The sequence below is a fragment of the Martes martes genome (genome assembly GCF_963455335.1).
Source record: "Martes martes genome assembly, chromosome: 3".
Taxonomy (NCBI): domain Eukaryota; kingdom Metazoa; phylum Chordata; class Mammalia; order Carnivora; family Mustelidae; genus Martes; species Martes martes.
In genome coordinates this window covers 12,451,101-12,478,196 of record NC_137890.1, presented here as the reverse complement: position 1 = coordinate 12,478,196, position 27,096 = coordinate 12,451,101, and the positions used below count along the sequence as shown (strand labels likewise).

General features: G+C 42.9%; 1 protein-coding gene across 1 annotated transcript in view; it reads right to left on the bottom strand.

The window, feature by feature from the left end:
- LOC308340195 (ATP synthase subunit gamma, mitochondrial-like) overlaps positions 1-25,734 on the bottom strand; it is a gene marked incomplete at its 5' end in the record, with an annotated part of 59,630 nt that extends 33,896 nt beyond the window's left edge. The window contains one exon of the mRNA XM_080799371.1: positions 25,657-25,734. Within this exon, the coding sequence (XP_080655497.1) occupies positions 25,657-25,734 (78 nt within the window). The remainder of the gene's footprint in view (positions 1-25,656) is intronic.
- Between the last annotated feature and the right edge of the window lie 1,362 nt (positions 25,735-27,096).

The window sequence follows — 27,096 nt, the reverse complement described above, 5'->3', positions numbered from 1 at the left end:
AAGTCTTGGGTAGAAGGCCAGGCCTGGACAGCACTCTTCGGCTTAACCCTTGACCAGCCCAATTTGGTCTGATTGTACCACCGTCCACTTATGGCTTGCTGGGTATACATGGGGGTCAGCCCCTCTGGCTTGCCTATAATGCTGGTCCCGTCCAAAATGATGACTTCCATGTGTCAACTTGACTAGGCCATAGTTACTCAACCTGGACTAGGTTAGTCAATTAACTAAACTAATGATCTAGGTGTTGCTGTGAAGGCGTTTTGTAGATGAGGTCAACATCTCTAATCAGCTGATTTAGAGTGAAGGAGATCACGCCTGATCATCTGGGTGGGCCTCACCCCACCAGTTGAAGGTCTCGACAAAAATCAGAATTTCCCTGAGGAAGAAGAAATTCTATCTCAGGACTGCAGTGTCAGCTGCAGCTAGAGAATTTCCAGCCTGCTTGCCTGCCCTACAAATTTCACACATGTCAGCCCTACAAATCACATAAGCTGGTTCCTTGAACAGAATGTCTTAACACATATACGTGTTCTGTTTCTTTGAAGAACCCTGACTGATAGGCTGCCCCTGGCTTTTGAGGGACATATGCTCCAGGAGGCTTTTTTTCTGGACCCCACCTTCGGAACACACTGTCCTTCCCATTCTTGCCTGATTAAATCCTGTGCATTCATGTGGGGGCTCAGCCTGACAACCTATTTGCAGGGTTGAACAACCTCATTTCCGTGCGAGGAGGAATTTAGTCTGTTTTACACCCCATCCCATTCCCCAAATATCTAGTTCCCTGCAGCACTAGCAAATGGTAGGTCCTCTTAAGTATTCATTGAACGCATACCGGGTTGCAAATTTACCCACACCCTTCAGATGTCCAAAGAAACCACTTTCTTTAATTTACTGCAGCCACGCTGATCTCCTTGTGAGCACTGCACTCCGCTGACTGGTAAAAGGGAAAACATTAAATTCTACTTCACGGTGTCATCCTCTTCTCGTTTGAATAGTCTTCTTCCCGTGGGGGGAATTAATATACAAGAAATAACAACAAATTTCTAGGGGCAAGAACATAATAAAAATACTCTCCCTTTTCCTAAAACTCAGCACTGTAGATAGGCTCCATAATTTCTAGTTACTTTGTTTGTCTTCACTGGACCTTAGAAACATTGTTTTTAAAGAAATGATCCCAACAAAATGATTTAGAAGCCACCTCTCACCTTGTACACTGACTTCAAAAGACACCCTTTAGTTTCTATGGTTTTCAGTTCCCATAAAATTCATATGGTTATGAATTTTCTAATTCTCAGTTATGTTTTCCTAGTATGTCAACTACCAAAACATGAAAATTCTGCTTAGGTGCTTTGAGGAACACTTTTGAAAATTCTGATTAAATTTCAAGATTTTCTAGGAAAAGTGCTATGAACCATTGCGAATTGACATTGAATATTCCATTTAAGTGCCTTTAAAATGGAATTTTAAAGGTTTTACGAAGTCTTTTGATACTTCGTAAAGACTTTTTGTAAAAAGAAAGGAGTCTTTTAAATTACTCGATTTCTTGGGGATAAATGCTTAGATTTTCAACTATGTCACTTCGATACTGGCCTCCTCCCTTTTCTTCCTGCCTTCATGGTGTCTGGCGTAGAAGTGGTGTCTTCGCTCGGGAGCCGTAACAGAATACGGGAGATGGGGGCGGGGCAGGGGATGACCTAAACAACACACATTCACCTTCTGGCAGTTCTGGAGGCTCCAAGTCCAAGTTCTCTAGTGAGAAACCTCTTCCTGGCTTCTAGACTGCCACCTTCTTGCTGTGTCCTCACATGGGGGGGCAATCGAGGTAGGGAGAGCTGGTAAACCACTAAAATGTGATTGGCCTCCTGTGGCCTTCTGGAATGACATGCTGGTGCCTAGCACTGGACCGGGGCAGGCAGCTGTCTCATTTGGTTCTTTCCTGGGCCTCTGCTGGTCCATGGATGGTCTCTGAAGCTCCCCATCCCCGTGGGCCCCAAGCACCTGGGACCTCTCGTAAGCATGCCTGGGCCATGGGGAGGTTGGAACCCCTCCCTTCCCAGTGCAGCCTCCTCACTCACACGCTTTGTTGAAAGTCATCTCCATCCGAGAGGGGTGCAGGGTCCCAGGCGATGCCTAGTTAAGTGTGCCACTGGGGTCTCTGTTCTCTCTTCGTGTTTCTGTAGCGTCAAAGGGGGAAGAAGGGCTCCATTTCCAGCCTCTCCTTCCCACGTTCCAAAATCCTCACCCCTGTTTACAAGTCCCTCGTGCAGAGACACGTAAGCAGATCAGGCCCAACCACTAGGCTGACGGGGGCCTTCTTACAAGGTTAGCCTTTGGCTGGCATCTGGGAACTTAGATTTCTAGAAGGTTCCCACCGTGAACTGGTAAGGGTGGTTCACTGGTCCCGAACTATTTCTATAAATGATACAGTGTATGCCGAACACCCCATTTCCTTCTGGAAGCCTGGGATTTAGATACACATCAGGCAGAGGGTACTATGGAATCAGCCCCCAATAAAGACCCTGGGCACTGAGTCTGTAATGAGTTGCCCCGGTAGACAACTCTTTCCACGTGTTACCACATGTGCTGGTAGGGAAGTAAACATGTTCTGTGTGACCCCAAGAGGTGGACGACTCTGGAAGCTTGTGCGTGTCTTCCCTGAATTGCCCCACGCACCTTTTGTCTTTGCTGAATTTCCCTTGGATGCTTTCGATGTAACAAATCGTAGTCGTGAGTATGATTACATGCTGAGCCTGTGGGTCCTCCTGTGAAATCCCTGAACCTGGGAGTGGACTTGGGGACTCCCCCCCTTACACGCAGCCATACCTCATCTGGTCCAGGCACCTTGCTGACCTCATCACCCACTGCCCTACCCGGCCCTCTCCCCAGGCTCACGAACACATGCCACTCCTTGTGTCTGGAATGCTGTCCCCAACGCCGGCCCCCTCACGTAGCTCAAGCCTCCACTCTGAGCCCATGCATCAGGAGAGCTTTCCTTGACCACCGCAATGCAAAATTACACCTGCCCCATCGTTCCCTGTGCCCTCCCCCAACTTGCTTCTCTTGTTACGTTTCTATCGATCTGTTTCTATTTACTAGTTTCTGGACTGACTGTCTTCTCCCAACTGCCTGCCCTAGAACAAAACGTCCATAAAGCAGTAATGTTTTATTTCCTTCCTATTTTGAGCAAACCATCGGGAAGGATGACTGCATGAGATAACATGATGTCTGGGATTTGCTTTAAACTTTATTAAATTAAAAATATATAGGGGGAAAAATATATAGGGGGTGCCTGGGTGGCTCAGTGGGTTAAAGCCTCTGCCTTCGGCTCAGGTCATGATCCCAGGGTCCTGGGATCGAGCCCCTCATCGGGCTCTCTGCTCATCAGGGAGCCTGCTCCCCCCTCTCTCTCTGCCTGCCTCTCTGCCTACTTGTGATCTCTGTCAAATAAATAAAATCTTTAAAAAATATATATATTCTATATATAATATATATAATTTATATATAAAATATATAAATTTATATATATAAATATTTATATATATATATATATATATATAAAATATATATGGTGCCATGCCCAAGAGTACCAGGAACTCCATGGAGAAACTATCGAATGCAAAATGTATGTTTGAGTTGCGATGATTACGTGTTAAAGACAGGTTACTGTGTGATAACTCTACAGGTATTTTATTTATATGTCTTTTCTAAATTTACCATGAAAATTTCCAAACAAAAGTATAAAAATAGTAGAATAAATTTCTGTAACACGGAATGTAAGTTATCACCAAGATTTTGTCACCTTTGGTCCCTCTTTTTCCACTTCACTGTAATATTTTCCAAGCACATTTCAGATTTCATGCCTTTTCACTCCTGCATACTTCATCATGTGTCTCTAAAATTGATGGACATTTTCTTAGATCACCACAGGTCATTTATCACACCTACCAAAATTAACAGTAATTCGTGGAATTATAATACCCAGACCATAATAAGAATTCCCTGGTTGTCTTAAAAAGCATCTCTACATTTGTTCTGTTAAAATCCAAATCCACATGAACTCGCATATGTCCTTTTGTTCTGTCTCTTGAGTCTCTGCTAATCTAAAACAGTCCCCTTTCATTTTCTGGTCATGCCATTTGTTGCATAATATGTTTTTTTAAATAAACATATAATGTATTATTAGCCCCAGGGGTACAGGTCTGTGAATCACCAGGTTTACACACTTCACAGCCCTCACCATAGCACATACCTTCCCCAATGTCCATAACCCCACCCCCCACTCCCTCCCCCGCTCCCCCCAGCAACCCTCAGTTTGTTTTGTGAGATTAAGAGTCACTTATGGTTTGTCTCCCTCCCAATCCCATTCTGTTTCATTTATTCTTAAACTAAAATGTTTTTTTTTCCGAAACACAGATTAGAACAAATGGGGAACAAACACGGAATTTTCATGCACGGTGGAAATATAGCCTGGTTAAAAACACGAGAAATGCAGAATGAGGGAGAAAGGATCTCAGTGGTTTCTTGCTCAGAGTTTGCTGTGTGGGACCTTGGCCAAATCTGCTTTCTGCTTCTTTAAAGATAATAATGATTTTAATTTACCTACTTTGTTAGATGCTGGTGGTGGTCTCTGTCGCTGGGATGTTTAGTCTAGTGCCCGGTACCTAGGAGGCTCTCTGTGGACAGTTGAGAAATCAGACAATTTCATCAAATGATGTTCTGGAACATGACAGTAGTGTTTGGTCTTCACGTTCAATGTGAATGTCAGAATTCAGTCATCAGCTCTGGCGTGTTTCCCTTCTCAGTTTGGCGCTTTGGCCATGGGTCGCTGGGCAAATTCTAATCTCTCAGGTCTTGGTTCCTTATCGGCAATGCTTGACAGTCATAGAATTTAAAGTACAACCATCTTTATTGTGAATATTTCCCTGAAGCCCCATTTTGTACAATATGGCTTGGAAAAGGCTATCCTTGGACCTCAGGTGACTTTACTCTCAAAAGAGGTGATTACGTCGGAAACCTGTATTTTGTTCATTGCATGGTTTTCCTGTTTGAACCCCTGCTACCCTTTCAGCGCTTAGCCAAAAAATTTAAAAGCTGCAGCATGTCTCAGGTGGGAAAAGAGGAAACAGTAACAGAGTTGGAACATGCCCAGCACATTAATTAGGACTCTCTGACAAGAAACAGCACAAATCAGCTCTGGCTGGCTCCCGTTACGATGGGCTTGGGGTACCACAAGGAACGTGAAGGCCGGGACCCAGCTGGTCTTAGACACGAACCCGGGGGTGGTGAGCAGCAGAGAAGCCAGGAACTCCTGTTTTGGATTGAGTTGTGTCCCCCAAAAGATTTGTTGAACACCTAACTCCTGGAGCCTGTGAACAGGACTTCACGGTCGCCAAACTGTGGAAAGAACCAAGATGCCCTTCAACAGACGAATGGATAAGGAAGATGTGGTCCATATACACTATGGAGTATGATGCCTCCATCAGAAGGGACGAATACCCAACTTTTGTAGCAACATGGACGGGACTGGAAGAGATTATGCTGAGTGAAATAAGTCAAGCAGAGAGAGTCAATTATCATATGGTTTCGCTTATTTGTGGAGAATAACAAATAACATAGAGGACATGGGGAGATGGAGAGGAGAAGGGAGTTGAGGGAAATCGGAAGGGGAGGTGAACCATGAAAGACTATGGACTCTGAAAAACCACCTGACGGTTTTGAAGGGGCGGGGGGGAGGTGAGAGGTTGGGGGAGCCAGGTGGTGGGTATTAGGGAGGGCACGGATTGCATGGTGCACTGGGTGTGGTGCAAAAACAATGAATACTGTTACGCTGAAAATAAAAAATAAATAAATAAATGAATGAATAAAATGGAAATAGGGTCTTTTGAGATAAACAGATGCAGAGGGAAGAACGCCGAGTGAGGAGGGAGGTAGAGACTGGACGGATGTCTTTACCAACCAAGGAGCAGCAAGGTTGCCGACAAACACTGGAAGTGAAGAGAAAGGCAAGGAGCGGATCTTCTGTAGATCTTCAGAGGGAGCTCGGCCCCACCAACGCTGGCTTTCCAGCTTCCAGCCTCCAGAATTGCGACCCAGTAAGCGTCTGTCGTCTTAAACCATCCCGGTCCAAGACGCTTCGTTATGGAGGCTCTGGGAAATGAATGCGTCTTTCTGCCTCTTGCCTCTGTTTCCCTCTGAATATCTACGTCTGTCTCCTTTCATCCTGCAAACTAAAGGTCTCTGCTTTCTAGTTCATGGGGTGGAAAACAGTTGTCAACAACAGTTTCCAAATTCACATGATACAGCAATAAAGAGAGACTACATCGTTCCTCTTCCCTGCTTCTCCAGATTCTCAGGGAAGGGACTCAGGGTCCCCCCGCTTGAGTGCCCCTCTCAGGCCCATGGAGTGCTACCTGGTGGGTTGGGTGAGGATCCCATCTGTGCAGGAGGTGGGGTCTGACGGTCAAATACTCCAACAGATGTCCGCCAGACGCCCGGGTTCAACTGAGGACGGGTGGGAGGCCACATGCCCCTAGGGTGTCCCCAGGAGACCAGTCTGTGAAGTGTGACAACCCCAAGGAGGCACAGACGACTGACCAGGTCAGACACCCCTTCCCAACAGAATCTTCTCTTTGGCCCCACCCCCACCTTTTTTTTTTTTTTTTAAGAAGGATGTTTTGTTTACATAAATGCTTTAGTTGTATGATTTTATTTAATCCTCCACAAAGCCATGTGAGAAAGCAGTTTTTGTCTCCACAACTGCAGAAACAAAGGCTATGAGAAAGGAAGTCAGATGTTCAGGGTTACGCTGCCAGTATGGAAACCGCGCCAAGATAACGCATAAATATACGAGAATTCTGACGAACGATGGGAAGTTGAACAGCATCAATTCCGGGGTCTATGAGAAAACTCTACAAATTCTGGGAGTATTGATTCATTATCCAGTAGCAATATTTACTTTTATGAGTATCTTTTTTATAAATACCTTGAAGTACTTATCGTATATTCTTTTTTTTTAAGATTTTTAAAAAATGTTTTAAATTTTTAAAAAATTTTTAAAGATTTTAAAGACTTTTTTTAAACAAGATTTTATTTATTTATCTGACAGGTAGAGATCACAAGTAGGCAGAGAGGCAGGCAGAGAGGAGGAAGGGAAGCAGGCTTCCCACTGAGCAGAGAGCCCGACACGGGGCTCGATCCCAGGACCCTGAGATCATGACCTGAGCTGAAGGCAGAGGCTTTAACCCACTGAGCCACCCAGGCGCCCCCTCATCAGACTTTTATATATTATCATAAGGTTTTCAATAGAATACAAAACATATTTTAAAAATGACAAAACAATGCTTATGTTCTAATCACCCAGAACTACTGGTTTTGATGGATATGTATTTCAAATATTTGTACAATTCTTTCTTTTAAAGATCAGAATTTCAAGTCACAGTCCATTAGAGCACACCTATTTGAGAGGGGATCCCGCGAATCTTACCACTTCTATCAAGGCATGGAGCTTTCTGCCTGTTTTTTCCCGGTAAGGGTTATTTGGTTGAGGTCAGGTTTTGGATTTCATTTTGTTTTGTTTTTCTACCACTTACTTTGTGGTTTGCATGTTGTTCCCATGTCCTCCTCCTTGGCTGTTTTCTCAGATTTCTTTAAGACATACGGTTTTGTGTGTGTGTCCCAAGTGTGGTTTTCAACACAGGTCCCATTTTATGGGCCCCTCTTCCATGCTTTGGTGCCTTGATCCCTCTCTGCTCCCCAAACTGGGTCCCAAATATTCTGCTTTAGGGGAAAAAAATCAGTTGAGGGACACAAAAGATAAAGACTATTGTCTTCCTTAACCAACAAAGAGGTGATGAGATCAAAGGGTCAAGCAACATGCCCATGTCGTTACTGAAACTCACCCACCTGTCGTAAGGGTCTTTGTCACTAGACTTCTGCTATGTCTTTGTTTACCCAGCATGACTCCCCTGCGAAGGTAGAACAAGGGAACACAATGACAACCACAGAAGTTCTATGGTGGGATTTTGCCACTGTGGCATCGAGGAAAGGCCAGGAAGTGACATCTGCATGTCACCCCCCCCCCCCCCGTCTGATACTTCTCAAGTCATCTCAGCCCACTCGGTGTTTACTAGGTTTTGAGCAATATGCCCAAGAAGCTATAAGCCAAGTCAGTGGTCATTCAGGTGGACCCTGCAGTGTCCCGAGAAGACAACCTCTCTTTACCAGGCAGGACTGGACACTGAGGAGGCTAGGGTGACCCAGTCTCCGTCACAGAATGGGGTGAGAACACAAAGGCTAAAGGAAAACTCATTTATTTCTTAAAGCAGTGTTATGAGCTGGGTTGTGTCCGCCTAAAATTCATATGTTGAAGTCCTACACCCTCGTACCTCAGAATGCAACTCCTTAGAGTTTTTAAAGAGGTGATTAAGTTCGAATGAGGTCATTCGGGTGGACCCTAATCCGATAACACCAGTGTCCTCCTAACAAGAGGAGATTTGGACACAGACATGTGTAGAGGTAAGATGCCGTGAAGGAAGGAAGAAAATGGCCATCTACCAAATAAGGAGAAAGACCCCACCAACAACTTGAGTCTGAGGACTTCTAGGCTCCAGACTATGAGAAAATTCATTTCTGTTGTTCAGGCCCCCCAGTCTGTGGCACTTTGTTACATCAGCCTGAGCAAGCTCCCACACAAAGCTGACTCTCCAGGGGCACCTGGGTGGCTCAGTGGGTTGGAGCCTCTGCTCAGGTCATGATCTCGGGGTCCTGGGATCGAGCCCCGCGTCGGGCTCTCTGCTCCACAGGGAGCCTGCTTCCTCCTCTCTCTCTGCCTGCCTCTCTGCCTAGTTGTGATTTCTCTCTGTCAAATAGATAAAATATTAAAAAAAAAAAAAAAAAGCTGACTCTCCCCACTGTAGGAGGCCAGAGTCTGGCAGAGCCAAGAGGATTCACCGACAGACCAGATGTGGGTGTGAGGGAGCTGGTTGGGGGTGGGGTTGGGACCAAGGACGACTCCAGGTGGTTTGGCGACTGGAAGAGTGGAGCTGCCATATATCAAGTTGGAGATGACTAGGGAAAGGAGGTTTGGGGACAGATGTGTTCCGTGTTGATCATGCTGAGTTTGGGTTGTCCATTCAGTATCCAAAAGGAGACTCCAAGAGGCAGCTAGACATACAGTCTCAGGGGAGAGACCCAGTCTAGAGTGAAAAATTTAGAAAATGCTGTGGACTGAATGTTTATGTCCTCCCCAAACTCATACGTTGAAACCCTAATCCCCAAAGTGACAGTATCTGGGGATGGGGTTCCAGATTAGGGAGCTGATTAGGTTGGATAAGGTCATGAGGGGGAGCCCCCAGGATAGGACTCATGCTTTCATAAGAGGGAGAGAGAGACACCTCCCTCTCTCCACTCCCAGGAACCAAGGAAAGGCCATGTGAGGACACAGCAGGAAGGTGGCCATCTACAGGTCAGGCAGAGAGCCCCCAGCAGGAAACAGATCAGCCAGCACCTTGGCCTTGGACTTCTAGCCTCTAGAACAGTGAGAAAAAAACAGCTGCTGTTGAAGCTCTTTGGTCTGTGGCACTTTGTCATGGCAGCCTGAGCTGACTTAGAAGTTAGAAGCATCTAGGTGACATCTGACACCAAGGATCAGAGGAGATCACCAAGACAGTGAGTGACGCCAGACGTCTGAGGACAGGCTGGGGTCTCCCAGGGCTTGCGGTCAGGAAAATGAGTTTTTCTGATTTTCCTGCTCCTGAGTCGTCCACAGTAAGCAGGATCTGTGCCATATGGAAGGAAGAATGGATGCTGTGACGGAGAGCCAATTTTGTAAGCCCCATATTGCAGTGTGTGTTTGTTTCTGATCGGATGCTAACTTAAATGCCCTCCGATGGTTAATGAAGACGATAGTCTTTATCTTTTGTGTCCCTCAACTGATTTTTTTCCCCTAAAGCAGAATATTTGGGACCCAGTTTGGGGAGCAGAGAGGGATCAAGGCACCAAAGCATAGAAGAGGGAAATTTGTTGGAGATATTCAGATTTTCAAATGCTGAAACCCCAATTATGTTTAATGTTCTGTAGAAGCAAGAGAGAGGGAGGGAGTGCTTCCAAAGGAAATGAGAGAAAAGAAAGGATTTCCTCAAAGCTACAAAGAGGAGCCTGTGGTCCCACAGGCAGTGGGAATCCTGTCTCACCTGTGGTCCCAGGCTTTGCCACAGTGCCTCTGCCCCTCAGCAGAACTGTAGCCCAAGCCAGAAACGTGGCCTGCAGAGGGTCTCCCTAACACCTTGATGCTCCCCGACCTGCTGGAACTCTATTATTCTGCAAGAAGTGTGGAGGAGGGAGTGAAGTAAGCACACCCCCAACCCCCCACCCCACACCCCCTGGGGGGTGAGTTTCTTCCTGCCTGGTGGGATGAAGTTTGGAATAGAAATTGATTTCAATGATATTTTTTTGCATGCCTGAATGTGGAAACAAATATAGGGTTGTTTCTACTGTGGAACAAAATCAAAGTCTGTTCATTCTACCATAGGAAAAAATCAAAGTCACAAGTTAATTACAGTGCAGATCTCTTTTGATGGCTGATTTGTGAGAACTGAGGAAAGATGTAGGAGTGTTCAGCATCAAATGACATTAAGTTGGTCAATGAGATCATTTTGAGGCACTAGATGGTGAAAAGTTATGAGATGACTAGATCACAAACACTGAAATGGGAGAATTTTTGAGAAAACGAGAGGCCTCTCCTTGGAAATGATTTAAAATAAGAAATTGATATCCTCTGTCCTTCAAGAAGCCTGGGGGGGATTGACTAGATGCCATTAGAAAATCCTTATTCGGTCTTCTAATTTACACCAAAGGAAACCAAACTAAATAAAGGGATAGACACACATAAAGTTCTCAGGTCAGAAAAGGCTTTAGGGAAACAATAAAGCATAAATCAGAAATTTTGTCCATTTAGGTTGCAGAAAAAATGCTGAGAGTGTCAAGGTTGAATAGGGGGGAAGCATAGTTTCAAATTTTGGATAGTTAGCTCAGTTTGGAGAAGTGTAATGCCAAGAAAATGTGAAAAGTATGAAAAGGTTGTTTAAGGAGGGATAATGATGGTGTAATTGCACATCAATACTCATAAAAAGGAAACGTAGCAATATTGGTAGAAAGATGTCTATAGTCCTAAAAGCATTTTGAGCCAGACATCCTAGTTCCTCCACTCTTTCGTCTTTCATCCTTAGGTTATGATTTGCATATCGTGGGCATCTAATGGATATTATAGGAATGAATGAATGATGGTGTATCAGGACCACTGGGGCCTGTAAGCAGTGTGAGTTCCTTTTGTCAAGGGCAGAGGGCTTCTACTTCTCTGTCTGTCCATTCGTCTACCCACCTCCTTGCTCCTCCCAGGGGAATCGCTGATTTAATGAGTTGTATGGACAGCAGGTGGGACCACACACTCTGAGAGGTTGTATTTCTTCCTTGTAGCTGGTGGACCACAAAGGATATGAGTAAACAATCATAGGGGAGGAATTACGAAAGGATGTTAAATGTAGGAAGAGACGCACAAGTTCACAAGTAAGGAGAAAGACAAGGAAACCAACATGCACTGACCTATCGTTTTTCAACCTATCAGACCTGCAACAGAGTTAAATGTGGGACACACACCTCCCCACCTCTGCCCTCTCTGGTGAGGAGGTGGGGAAGGAGGAACTCTCAGACATTGCTGGTCTCACTGTAAATTGCAACAACCCTCTGGAGAGCAATTTCACAATTTCATCAATATTATAAATGCACAACCTTCTGACACAACAGTTCTGTGCCTTGGGAAGTTCTCCTGTAAGGTTGTATTCATGCTTGTGCCAAATGGCACAGACAGGGTTATTCATAGGAGCACTGGCTCTAATACAGGATAGGAAACAAATGCCCGTCAATGAGTATTTTAAAAATCATTTCTGGTGCTGCACCTGCGTGGCTCAGTCAGTTAAGGTGTCTGCTTTTGGCTCAGGTCATGATCCCAGAGTTCCGAGATTGAGCCCTACATGGGGCTCTCTGCTAACCACTAGGAGTCTGCTTCTCCCTCTCCCTCTGTTGCTCTACCCCATCCCCCACCCTGCTCCTGCTCTCTCTCTCTGTCTCTCTCTCAAATAGATAAATAAAATCTTTTAAAAAAATAAAAATAATTTCTGGTGCATCCATATAATGGAATACCGGATGTAAAAAAATGAGAAAGCTCTTTAAGTATCAATATGATATTATTTCCAAGATTTTCCCCAGGAAAAAAAAATCAAGTTCTACATTTTCTATCTAAAAAAAAGAAGAAGAAGAAGGAGAAAAAAAAAGAATGTGATCTGGATTCGTTTGAATTCTCTGGAAAGATAAAGAAGAGACCATTGGCGGTGGTACCTCTCTGGGGGGGGGGGTAGGATGGGAATTGAACAATGGGGGGGTCAGGGTAAGAGGAAACTTGAACTATCTCTTCGGATAGAATTTGACTTGGAACCATATAATGTGTTCTTTTTTGAAAAATTACAACAGGACGATGACATCACACTCAGTCGCCCTTGCTGGGCCTTCTTATATCTTGGGGCAACCTGGAGGGGGTGAGATCCCACCATTTGGATTTAGGTTCTCAGTTAAGCCTCTGCTCCAACCTGATCTCCCTGAGCTCAGGATAGGTCTGAGGTCAGTTGTTCTTTGCAACCAGACTGCGCATTAGATTTTCCTAAGGAGATTTAAAAAAATTCGGCTCCCAGACCTGCACCCCAGACCGGTTACACCAGGATCTCTGGATGGGATAAGAATGTCAGTGTTGGGGCACCTGGGTGGCTCATTGGGTTAAAGCCTCTGCCTTCCGCTCGGGTCATGGTCTCAGGGTTCTGGGATCGAGCCCCGCATCGGGCTCTCTGCTCAGCGGGGAGCCTGCTTCCTCCTCTCTCTCTGCCTGCCTCTCTGCCTACTTGTGATCTGTCTGTCAAATAAATAAATAAAATCTTTAAAAAAAAAAAAAAAGGATGTCAGTGTTTTTTTCAGCTCCCCACCTCTAGGTGATTCCATTATATACACAAGTTTGGGCACCAGTAGCCTGTGTAAATTATAACTTCCTCGTTTCATACACTTACTTCCTGGGTCTCTCTGCCCCTCTGGGACTTTACAGGTACCTGGGGTGACCAGCAGGGAGTGTCCAGGCATGTCTAACTCCCTTGCCTGACACATCTGTCACTAGGAAATTGTGAAAAACAAACAAAAAGCAGACCCCCAAACCATCTGCTACAATACTGGAGTCCTCCAGTTAGAATCAGCTTGACAAATCAAAGATGAATACCAGGTTCATATGTTCCATGAATTTAGAAATTCCTTACTAAGCAATTTGTATTTAAAAATATGTATGAGAATATACAGCAAAGGGGGCGCCTGGGTGGCTCAGTGGGTTAAAGCCTCTGCCTTCGGCTCAGGTCATGATCTCAGGGTCCTGGGATCGAGCCCCGCATCAGGCTCTCTGCTCAGCGGGGAGCCTGCCCGCCCCCCCCCCGCCTGCCTCTCTGCCTACTTGTGATCTCTGTCAAATAAATAAATAAATAAATCTTAAAAAAAGAAGAATATATAGCAAGGATGTTTTCTGTTCATGCAAAGCAAGAGAGCTATAGTAAATTGGACAATTAATTGGGTGATAATAGGATTGATACTAATAACAACTTCCAGTATTTTTTCTTCTCTTTTTTAAAATTATTAACCTATAACGTATTACTCGTTTCAGGGGAACGGGTCTGTGATTCATCGGTCTTACACAATCCACAACACTCCCCATAGCACATACCTTCCCCAATGTCCATCACCCAGCCACCCCCTCCTTCCCACCCCCCTCCACTCTAGCAGTCCTCAGTTTGCTTCCTGAGATTAAGAGTCTCTTATGGTTTCTCTCCCTCTCTGGTTTCATCTTCTTTCACTTTTTCCTCCCTTCCCCCAATGATCCTCTGTCTTGTTTCCCAAATTCCTCATATCAGTGAGATCATATGATAATTGTCTTTCTCTGATTGACTTATTTCGCTAAGCATGATACCCTCTAGTTTCATCTACGTTGTTGCAAATGGCAAGATTTCATTTTTTTAATGGCTGCGTGATATTCCAATGTATACATATACCACATCTTCTTTATCCATTCATCTGCCTATGGACATCTGGGCTCTTTCCATAGTTTGGCTATTGTGGACATTGCTGCTATAAACATTGGGGTACAGATTACTTCAGATCACTACATTTGTATCTTTGGGTTAAATAACTAGTAGTGCAATTGCTGGGTTGTAGGACAGCTCTATTTTCAACTTTTTGAGGAACCTCCATGCCGTTTTCCAGAGTGGCTGCACCAGCTGGCATTCCCACCAACAGTGTAGGAGGGTTCCCCTTTCTCCGCATCCTTGCCAACACCCGTCATTTCCTGACTTGTTAATTTTAGCCATTCTGACTGGTGTGAGGTGGTATCTCACTGTGGTTTTGATTTGGATTTCCCTGACACCAAGTGATGTCGAGCACTTTATCATGTGTCTGTTGGCCATTTGGATGTCTTCTTTGCAGAAATGTCTGTTCATGTCTTCTGTCCATTTCTTGAATGGATTATTTGTTCTTTGGGTGTTGATAAGTTGATAAGTTCTTTATAGATTTTGGATACTAGTCCTTTATCTGATAGGTCGTTTGTAAATATCTTCTCCCATTCTGTTGGTTGTCTTTTTGTTTTGTTGACTGTTTCCTTTGCTGTATAAAAGCTTTTGATCTTAATGAAGTCCCAATAGTTCATTTTGTCCTTGCTTCCCTTGCCTTTGGCGATGTTTCTAGGAAGAAGTTGCTGCAGCTGAGGTCAAAGAGGTTGCTGCCTGGATTTTAATGGATTCCTGTCTCATATTGAGGTCTTTCAAACTTTTTGAATCTATTTTTGTATATGATATAAGAAAAGGGTCCAGTTTCATTCTTCTGCATGTGGCTGTCCAATTTTCCCAACACCATTTGTTGAAAAGACTATCTTTTTTCCATTGGATACTCTTTCCTGCTGTGTTGAAGATTGGTTCACCATAGAGTTGAGGGTCCACTTCTGAGTTCTCTATTCTGTTCCACTGATCTATGTGTCTGTTTTTATGCCAGTACCATACTATCCTGATGATTACAGCTTTGTAATGGAGTTTGAAGTCCAGAATTGTGATGCCGCCAACTTTGGTTTTCTTTTTCAACACTCCTCTGTCTATTTGGGGTCTTTTCTGGTTCCATAAAATTTTAGGATTATTTGTGCCATTTCTTTGAAAAACATTGATGGTATTTTGATAGGGATTGCATTAAATGTGTAGATTGTTCTAGGTAGCATAGACATTTTCACAATATTTGTTTTTCCAACCCACGAGCATGGAACATTTTCATTTCTTTGTGTCTTCCTCAATTTCTTTCATGAGTATTCTATAGTACACATAAGATCTGAGTACAGATCTTTTACCTCTTTGGTTAGGTTTATTCCTAGGTCATTCCAAATCCTGTGGTTTTTGGTGCAGTTGTAAATGGCATCGACTCCTTGATTTCTCTTTTTTCTGTCTTGTTGATGTATAGAAATGTAACTAATTTCTGTGCATTGATTTTATATCCTGACACTTCACTGAATTCCTGTATGAGTTCTGGCAGTTTTGGGATGAAGTCTTTTGGATTTTCCACACAAAGTATCATATCATCTGCAAAGAGTGGGAGTTTGACTTCTTTGCTGATTCGGATGCGTTTTCTTTCTTTTTGTTGCCCAATTGCTGAGGCTAGGACTTCTAGTACTATGTTGAACAGCAGTGGTGATAGTGGACATCCCTGCCATGTTCCTGACTTAGGGGGAAAGCTCTCAGTTTTTCCCCGTTGAGAATGATATTTGCTGTGGGCTTTTCATAGATGGCTTTTATGATATTGAGGTATGTACCCTCTATCCCTACACTGTAAAGAGTTTGATCAAGAAAGGTTGCTGTATCTTGCCAAATGCTTTTTCTGCATCTATTGAGAGTATCATATGGTTCTTGTTTTTTCTTTGATTAGTGTACTGTATCACATTGATTGATTTGCAGATGTTGAACAAACCTTGGAGTCCAGGAATAAATCCCACTTGGTTGTGGTGATTAATCCTTTTAATGCACTGTTGGATCCTATTCGCTAGTACTTTGGTGAGAATTTTTGCATCCAAGTTCATCAGGGATATTGGTCTATAATTCTCCTTTTTGGTGGGGTCTTTGTCTGGTTTTGGGTTCAAGGTAATGCTGGCCTCATTAAGTGAGGTTGGAAGTTTTCCTTCCATTTCTTTTCTTTTTTTAAACAGTTTCAGAAGAATAGGTATTAATTCTTTAAATGTTTGGTAGAATTCCCCCGGAAAGCCATCTGGCCCTGGGCTCTAGTTTGTTGGGAGATTTTTGGTTACTGCTTCAATTTCCTTGCTAGTTATGCATCTGTTCAGGTTTTCTATTTCTTCCTGGTTCAGTTTTGGCACTTTATACATCTCTAGGAACGCACCCATTTCTTCCAGATTGTCTTAATTTGTTGGCATATAGTTGCTAATAATATGCTCTTATAATTGTTTATATTTTTTCAACGTTGGTTATGATCTTCATTCATGATTTTATTTATTTGGGTCCTTTCTCTTCTTTTTGATAAGTATGGCCAGGGGTTTACCAATCTTATGAATTCTTTCAAAGAACCAGCTCCTACTTTTGTTGAACTGTTCTAATGTTCTTTTGTTTTCTATTTCATTGCTTTCTGCTCTGATTTTTATTATTTCTCTTCTCCTGAGGGATTTAGGCTTTATTTGCTGTTCTTTCTCCAGCTCCTTTAGGTGTAGGGTTAGGTTGCATATTTGAGACCTTTCTCCTTTCTTAAAAAAAGCTTTCAGTGTTATATACTTACCTCTTAGGACTGCCTTTACTCCATCCCAAAGATTTTGAACAGTTGTGTTTTCATTTTCATTTGTTTCCATGAATTTTTAAAATTCTTCTTTAAATTCCTGGTTGACCCATTCATTCTTTAGAGGATGCTCTTTAGCCTCCATGTATGTGAGTTCTTTCCAACTTTCCTCTTGTGATTGTGTTCGAGTTTCAAAGCATTGTGGTCTGAAAATATGCAGGGAATGATCCCAATCTTTTGGTACCAGTTGAGACCTGATTTGTGACACAGGATGTGATCTGTTCTGGAGAATGTTCCATGTGCACTAGAGAAGAATGTCTATTCTGTTGCTTTAGGATGGAATGTTCTGAATGTATCTATGAAGTCCATCTGATCCAGTGTGTCATTTAAAGCCTTTATTTTCTTGTTGATCTTTTGCTTGGATGATCTGTCCATTTCAGTGAGAGGGGTGTTAAAGTCCCCTACTATTATTGTATAATTGTCAATGTGTTTCTTGATTTGGTTATTAGTTGGCTTATATAATTGGCTCCTCCCATTAATATTTACAATTGTTAGATCTTCTTGTTGGATAGACACTTTAAGTATGATATAGTGTCCTTCTCCATCTCTTATTACAGTCTTTGGTTTAAAATCTAATTTGTTGGGGTGCCTGGGTGGCTCAGTGGGTTAAGCCTCTGCCTTCGGCTTGGGTCATGACCTCAGGGACCTGGGATCAAACCCCATGTCGGGCTCTCTGCATAGCGGGAAGCCTGCTTCCCCCTCTCTCTGCCTGCCTCTCTGCCTACTTGTGATCTCTGTCTGTCAAATAAATAAATAAAAATCTTTTGGGGCGCCTGGGTGGCTCAGTGGGTTAAAGCTGCTGCCTTCAGCTCAGGTCATGATCCCAGCATCCTGGGATCGAGCCCCGCATCGGGCTCTCTGCTCAGCAGCGAGCCTGCTTCCTCCCTTCTCTCTCTGCCTGCCTCTCTGCCTACTTGTGATCTGTCTGTCAAATAAATAAATAAAAAATCTTAAAAAAAAAAAGAGTTAAATAAATAAAAATCTTTTTAAAAATCCAATTTGTCTGATATAAAATATAATTTATCTGATATTTCTTTTGATGTCCATTAGCGTGGTAAATTGTTTTCCACCCCCTCACCTTAAATCTGGAGGTGTCTTTGGATCTAAAATGAGTCTCTTGCAGACAGCATATTGGTGGGTCTTGCTTTTTTTTTTTTAAGAATCTTTTTCTTTTTTTTTTTCCTTAAGGATTTATTTATTCATTTGACAGAGAAAGAGAGATCACAAGTAGACAGAGAGACAGGCAGAGAGAAGGGGGGAAAGCAGGCTCCCTACTGAGCAGAGAGCCTGATGTGGGCCTCAATCCCAGGACCCTGGGATCATGACTTGAGCCAAAGGCAGAGGCTTAACCCACTGAGCCACCCAGGCGCCTGGGTCTTGCTTTTTTATCCAATCTGATACACTGTATCTTTTGATTGGACCATTTAGTCCATTTACATTCAGAGTAACTATTGGAAGATACGAATTTAGTGGCATTGTATTGCCTGTAAGGTGACCTTTACTGTTTATTGTCTCTGTTCCTTTCTAGTCTGTTTTACTGATAGGCTCTTTCTTTGCTTAGAGGACCCCTTGCAATATTTTCTGTAGGGCTGGTTTGGTGATCGCAAATTCTTTCAGTTTCTATTTGTCCCGGGAGCTTTTTTCTCTCCTACTCTCAATGACAGCCTCATTGAATAAAGTATTCTTGGCTGCATATTTTTCTCATTAAGTACCCTGAATATATCATGCCAGTCCTTTCTGGCTTGTCACGTCTCTGTGGATAGGTCTGTTGCCAATCTAATGTTTCTACTGTTTCTACTGTTTCTACAGACCTCTTGTCCCAAGCTGCTTTCAGGATTTTCTCTTTCTCTTTGAGATTTTTAAGTTTTACTATTAGATGTTGGGGTGTTGATCTATTTTTATTGATTTTGAGGGGAGTTCTCTGTACCTCTATTCTTTCCTTTTTAAAGATTTTCTTTATCTGAGAGAGAGCACGAGCAGAGGGAGGGGCAGAGGGAGAGAGAGAAGCCAGCTCCCCACTGAGCAAGAAGCCTGACCTGACCCGGAGCTTGATCCTACAACGCATGAGATCATGACCTGAACCGAAATCAAGAGTCAGCTGGCCACTCAACAACTGAGCCAACCAGGGCCTCCTAATATTTTATTCTTTATAACAGCTTTGTTGAGTTAAAATTCATATACCATAAAATTCACCCATTTAAAAAAAATAGATTTATTTATTTATTCTAGAGAGACACGGGTTGGGGCAGAGAGAGAGAGAGGGAGAGAGAATCTCAAGTAGACTCTAAGCAGAGCTCCGAGCCCAACACGGGGTGAGATCTCATGACCCTGAGATCATGACCCTGAGACCATGATCAGAGCCAAAAGCAAGAGTTAGATGTGTAACTGACTGAGCCACCCAGGCGCCCCCAATTCACTCTTTTACAATGTACAATGCAATGGCTGTTAATATATTCACAGAGTTCCACAATCAACTTAAGAATATTTCATCACCCCAAAAAGGAACCCAGACCCCTTAATAGTCAGTTCCCATTTCCCTAATTCCTCTAATTCCTTTCTAATTCCGCAAGCCTGAAGCAACCTCTGACTTTCCTGTCTCTGTAGATTTGCCTATCCTCGAGCTTTCCCATAAATGCATTCATATAATCCGTGGTCTATTGTCACAGGCTTTTCACTGCAGTGTGTTTTCTAGGTTCATGGATGGTGTAGCATGTCAGCACTTCATTCCTTCTTATTGCCAAACACTATTCCATTTATAGGTAGATCACATCTGGTTCATCCAATTCATCATCTCATGGACATTCAGGTCATTTTCATGTTTTGGCTATTCTAGAATAGCTCATATGAACACTCATGTAAGTTTTTTTTTTTTTTTAAAGATTTTATTTATTTATTTGAGAGAGAGAATGAGAGGAGAGAGGTCAGCAGGAGAAGCAGACTCCCTGCTGAGCAGGGAGCCTGATGTGGAACTTAATCCAAGGACTCCCAGATCATGACCTGAGCCAAAGGCAGTTGCTTAACCAACTGAGCCACCCAGGCGCCCCTCATGTAAGTTTTTATGTGACATATAATTTGGGGCACCTGGGTAGCTCAGTCAGCTAAGCATCTGACTCTTGATTTCAGGGTCTTGAGTTCAAGCCCCACATTGGGCTCCACACTGGGCGTGGGGCCTACTTCAAAAAAAAAAAAAGACATATGTTTTCATTTCTCTTGGGTATATACCTAGAAGTGAAATTCATCATTTTATGATACACATTTCAAGCATACGAGATGAAAAAATTTTATAGTGAACATGTTTCTAACCACCAACATTCTATAATTAACATCTTATTCTCCTTCCTTTATCACGTCTTTCTCGCACCAGCCACCCACTGGCTGACCTTCTTTTTAAATCTGTTTCAGAGTAAATGGCATAACTATTCTTCTTCTTTAGTACTTAGCTTGAATAGCATTCGCTAGGGTTCAAAATTTACTGTTTCATTTCTTTTGGGGTAATGTTTACATATGATGAAATGCACAAATGTCAAAGTCTATATTCGCTAGGTTTTCACAGAGTCATCTCCGTAACCCAAACTTCTGGCAGGACAAATACCTTATATTCACTCCAGGATATTTTCTCTTGTGGTCCTCCCCAGTCAATCTCCACCCTCCGCCCTTCAAAGACAACCTCCATTCTGAGCTTTTCTCTATGGATTTGGTTTGTCTATCATAAAACATCATGTAAATAGAAAAGTACAATATGTACTTTGTGTGTGTGAAGTTCCTTTCTCAGCAAAATGTTTTTGAGATTCATCCCTATTGTTGATGGTTTATTCCTTTTTATTACTGAATTACAAATCCATGGTATATGAATGGTCCAAAGCCTACTTTTCCATTCTCCTGTTGATGGGCATCCGTTTGCCCCCTCCACCCCCCAATCTTTTTTTTTTTTTTTTTTAGTTTCATGAATAAAGCTGTTGTGAACATTTTTGTGCAAGTCTTGTTGTGGACATATGTTCTTGTTTTTCTTGAACAAATGCATAAGAGTGGAATTACTTGGTCTTACACTGAGTGTAGATTTAAATTTACAAGGAACAGCCAGACTTTTTCCGAAAGTGGTTGTGCCATTTTATGTTTTCATCAGCAATGTATGAGTTTCAGTTGCTCTAGTTCCTCATCAAATGTTGATGTTGGTAGTCTTTTTAATTTTAGCAATTCTAGTGGATGAACGGTGTGTCTCATTGGAGTGTTAATTTGTGTTTCTCAGACTGATAAGAAGCTCTTTCATCGCTGGCTCTTTGGATGCCCCCTTTTGTTAAGTGTTCACATCTTTTGCCAATTTGTTAAAGTTTTATTATCTTGAATTATAGAACAGTCCCGAAGAACCATTGATAATATACAAATCTGCTCTATTGTTAAGCAGTTCTAGGAAAATAAAATTTTCTCTGTCCTTTTTTTTTTTTTTTTGGTATGGCATAAATTCTAACTGTAAGAACTTAATTGACTTCAGATTACTGTCACTTAAGTCCATTTCTCTTGGTGACTCCTCATTCAGATTTAAAACAAATATTTAGAGATAATTTATGATTAGGCATTGCATGCTTAGGTAGGTTATGTTTGCATGTGTGATGAGGATTTTGATTTGTTAAAGGATAGAAATTATTTCATAAATAATTCCTCCTTATGCCTCCCTTCCCCTAGTGTTTTTAACCTCTATGAAAGGGTAGAGGAGTAATTCAACCAAGTACTAGTTTGTGGCTACACATGTCCACCTTCAACTCCATTACTAGTAAGCTGACCCACAGGGCTCGTGCTGGGAAAAGCAATGTCCCACTGCTTAGGAAAAATGTATGGTTGTATTTAGGATTTACTTTCTTTTTAAGGATTAAGAACTGTATTTAAGCAGTCCTGATCCCATGCAGGAGAATACAGACAACGCTAAAGCCCAATTAGTCAGAAAATTCCGCCCCGAGAGTTGGCGGTAATTTGCAGGTTAAGAGGACCTGTTGCCCTTAGCTTTGCAGAGGGAAGAGAAAAGCTTGAAGTTGTAAGTGTCCATGTGGACCAGTTGTCCCTCATCCTATCCAGGTAGGGGCCAGCAGGTGATTTCTTCTGTAACTTATGCTTTTTTTAAAAAAAGATTTTATGTATTTATTATATATATAGAGGGTAAGCGTGTGTGCAGGGAGTAGAGGGGAGGGGCAGAGGGGGAGACGCTCAAGCAGGCTCCCCACTGAGCCTGGAGCCCACCATGGGGCTAGATCTCATGACCCTGAGATTGTCACCTGCACTAAACTAAACAGACAGACACTTAACCCACTGAACCACCGAGGTACCCCTCTTTAACTTCAGCGCGTGTTAGGGTTAAGGAGCGTCAGCAGCAGTAGTTGGGGGGTGCAGAATAAACATTTTTCTTTATTTTTGCTTTAAAATGTGTGAAGAGCCAATTTCAAGACGGGGATAATTATGCAATACAAATGGAACTCCTACCGCAGATTACCAAGCATCAGAGTTATTTTGCATGGGGCTTCCTACGTGAGAACGATAAGACAGAGATTTGCTGTCTTGATTATGGGTATACACACGTGTATGTGCAGACAGGTAGACAGACAGGGACACATATGTATATACTCTCCCCATCCCCATTCCTACCTCGGATCTCAACGCATTTTGAAAAGTGAAAATGCTTCAAGTAACATCGACAATGATATACTTTCCCCTTATATATCATTTCATTTTTTAAAAAAGATTTTATTCATTTATTTATTTATTTGAGAGAGAGAGAGACAGAGAGAGCGAGCGAGAGAGAGAAAGCACACAAAGAGAGTAGAAAGAGCTTAGCAGGGAGCCCAACATGGGGCCAATCCCAGGAGCCCAGAATCATGACCTGAGCCTACCCCAGATGCTTAACTGACTGAGCCACCCACGCGTCCCAGTCTCATTTCATTTTTTGAGAATCAAAAGGCAAGATCAAAAGCCAGATTCGAAATCTTTGCACTCTGTGACTTTCCTATGGTTTTCTCCTGAATTTTTCCTTTTGAAAGTAAAGTGGAAAAAAATATGACAAAAAGTCCTGACTTTTTATTCTATTCTATTTTCTGTTCTAAAAGAAGTATGTTTTTAATACTTTCCTCCAGCTGTCCTAGATCTATGAATATAAAGACACAATGCAGCATAATGGTGCAGAGCATAGTCTCTAAAGCCTGGCAATCTGAGTTTGAATTCCCTTCTCTGCCATTTACTAGCTGTGTGAGCTTGGGTAGGTTACTTAACTTCTCTGTGCTTCTGTTAACTCATTTGTAAAATGGGGATAATATGCTTCCTACTTTATAAGGTTGATGTGTCAGTTAAATGAATTGACATTCACTGCTGTATTAAGAGCCATATGTTTTGGCTATTACTACTATTATAAGTAGAAAAAAAATCCTTTCTACAAAATTACCTTTAAAGGTAAAAATTTCAAAGTGATTCTAATCAGGGTGTCTGGGTGGTTCAGTGGCTTAAGCCTCTGCCTTGGGCTCAGGTCCTGGTCTCAGGGTCCTGAGATTGAGCCCCACATCAGGCTCTTTGCTCAGCGGGGAGCCTGCTTCCCTCTCTCTCTCTGCCTGCCTTTCTGCCTACTTGTGATCACTGTCTGTCAAATAAATAAATAAAATCTTTAACAAAACAAAACAAAGTGATTCTAATCAAGGTATAATACAATTATTTTTTAGAACTTCACAAAATGATACTAAAATTCATCTGGAAAAATAAATATGTAAAAGTAGCCAGGAAAACATTGAAATTATGGGTATATGTTCTATCAGTTTACTAAAATACATTATGAAGCTATCAACACAAACATTATATTACTGGGACAAGAACAGGCAATGAGTAGAAAAGAACAGGGACTCTACTATATGATAAAGTTGGCATTTCAAACAGGTGTAGGAGAGATAGATTATTATTAATACCTGGGTTACTGTTCTCCATGTTATTATTAATTATTATTATATTCAAATGGTGGTTAGCCCTTTGGAAAAAAGAAAAGCTGGTTCTATTTCCTATTTCTTATGCTAAAATAAAGAGTATATAGATCAATTCTATAAAAATAGACCATTTAAGTGTGAAAATATAGTGATTTTTTTTTTTTTCTTAAAGCCAGGGAAGACCTCTTCAAGCACGATGGAAAAATGTGAAATCATAAGAGCAAACAATGGTTAGGGCACCTGACTGGCTTGGTCGGTACAGCATGTGACTCATGATCTCAGGGTCGTGAGTTGGAGTCCACGTTAGGTGTAGAGTTTCCTTAAAACACACACACACACACACACACACACACACACACACACACAAGAAAAGAAAACAATGATAAATCTGACAATATAAAAATTAAGAACTTCTTATTACAGAAACAAGTACTATAAACAAATACAAAAACAGAAAAAAATATTCAGCATATGATCGCAAAGCGCTGATTTCCTTAGCATATCAAGATATTATGAGCCAACAAGAAAAGACAAATAACCCAACGGCAATATGAGCAAAGGATATGAAGTCAGTTCATGGATGAAGAAATGTCAGTGGATAATGAAAAAAATGAATGAGATTCCATTTTATTGATAAGATTGGCAAATAGTAAAGTTTGCCAATACCAAGAGTGGGCTAAAGCATGAGCAGGAGGCATTCTCTAGCATGGGTATTGCGTGTTCATGCTATCTGCTGCTGCATAGCAAGCCATGCAAAGTTTAATGGCATAAAATAACCATTTTATCCTAGATTTTGTGAATCTGGAATTTGGAAAGGGCACAATGGGGATGGATCTTCTCTGCTTCACAGTGTCCATAGTTGGTGTGACCCCAAGGCTGGGGTGGCTGGAGAGGTTGTGGATAGGCACAGTGGGGCTGGAGAACCCACTCTCTTCTTTACTCACTTCCTGACACTGGACTGAGATGGTATAAGGTGGGCTCATCTGGGACTGTCAGTTGGAGCACCTCTATGGGGCCTCTTGATTATGGTGGTCTTAGGGTAGCTGTGACTTCTTACATGGCAGCTCAGGGCTCCAAGGGCAAGTGTATGCAGAGAATAAGCTAGAAGCTGCATGGCTTTTTCTTTTTTCTTTTTTTCTTTAAGATTTCCTTTATTTGGTTGACAGAGACACAGTGAGGGAGGGAATACAAGCAGGGGGAGTGGGAGAGGGAGAAGCAGGCCTCCCAACATGCAGGGAGCTCGATGGAGAGGGGCTGGATCCCAGGACCCCAGAATCATGACCTGAGCCACCCAGGTGCCCCGTGCATGGCTTTTTCTGAGAAAGTCACATAGCATCACCTCTACTGCACTAAGTCACAAGCTTGTCCAGATTCAAAGGGAACAGACATAGACCCCCACTTCTCCATGACAGGAGTATCAAAGAGTTTGTACCATGTTCTAAAACCACCACAGTGGAAGAATAAGTTCTGGCAGAATCTTTGGAGGGTGATTTTGCAATATCTACCAAGATGGCTAGCAACCACCTCTTTAGCCAGAAGTGTCCTGCATGGACAGTCCCTTGGTTCCTGTTCTCTACCTTCCCCCTGCCTCCCTGCCCCCCCCCACCCCGGTCTCTTTTTAACCTTCTCTCTACCTGATTTCTTCCACCACCATTGCTATCCCTTCCCCTCCCAGATCTAGAACCTTCTCTGCAAAATAATTAGGCCCTCATCTCTAGAATCCTTCTTGGATTCTATAAATTTTACAATCTCATGGGCCTACTTCCTGCCACTTGCTTCCTATGCAAGTCCGGATCTGCTGGTTCCGTTGAAGGGCGGCAGCTGGGAGTGCTGGCCCCATGGTGGCCGGGCTCCAGAAGGAGTAGGGCTCCATTCTGCTGAAACGAAATACAGCTCAAAACCCCAAGATTTTATTTCCTACTTATTATTATTTCTTACTTACTTACTTACTAAGGGAGATCCATATTCTTCCTGTTGACTTAACTTGGGATGTTCGTCTTCTAATTCTACTACTCCTACTGTGTTATGCTGCGTTTGTTAGTTACCCATGGCTGCATAATGGATTACTCCAAAACTTAGTGGCTTAGAGCAATGCCATTTATCACCTCATACTTTCTGTGCGTCAGGGGTCTAGGCATGACTTAGCTGGGTCCTCTGGCTCTGGATGTCTCACAATGTTGACATCATTTCAAGGCTCCCCTAGGAAGGACCTCCCACCCCCTCTTGTGATTGTCGCAGGATTCAGTGCCTCAAGGGCTCTTAACTAAGGCCTCCTGTCCTAACTAGCTCTCTTTGTTCCTAACCACAGTGTTCCTTCATGGAGTACCTCCCAATATGGCGCCGGCAGGATGGAACTCAGACTTTTGTAAGCTAATCATGGAAGCGACATCACCTCACGCTTCCGTATTCTGTACCTTAGTAGTGAGGCCTTCACTAGGCCCCGCCCTCAGTCAGGGTGAGGGGATTACACAGAATATGAGTATTAGGAGTCATCCCCAGGGCTGCCCACAGGAGCTAGGGGCAAATGCCCTCTTCCCTGACTTGGGTTTTAGTTAAGCTTCTCATGTTACTGACAGGGCACATGCTCACATCCAGAGATTTGTGATGCCCGGACCCAGAAAGGGGGGTCTCGACCGTGTGGTGACTTTCCCAGAGAGGGGATGGTGATTATGGAATAAGAAGTTTCCCTCCACTGTGACGCATGACCACTTTAGCATACGAGATTTACTCACACTTTTGTATAAGCTTAGAAAATTTTCTTTTTCTTCTTTTTTTATTTTTTAAGATTTTATTTATTTATTTGACAGACAGAGATCACAAGCAGGCAGAGAGGCAGGCAGAGAGAGAGAGCAGGTTCCCCGCTGAGCAGAGAGCCCGATTCGGGGCTCGATCTCAGAACCCCGGGATCGTGACCTGAGCTGAAGGCAGAGGCTTTAACCCACTGAGCCACCCAGGTGCCCCTAAGCTTAGAACATTTTCTCAAAAGATCTTATTTATTTGAGAGAGAGAAAGAGAGAGAGAGAGCACAAGCAGGGGAAGGGGCAGAGAGAGAGACAGAAAAAAACCAGACTTCCCACTGAGCACAGAGCCCGATGAGGGGCTCAATGTGGGGCTCAGTCCCTGACATGATGACCTGAGCTGAAGTCAGACGCTTAACTGACTGAGCCACCCAGGCGTCCCTAAGCTTAGAACATTTCTGAGG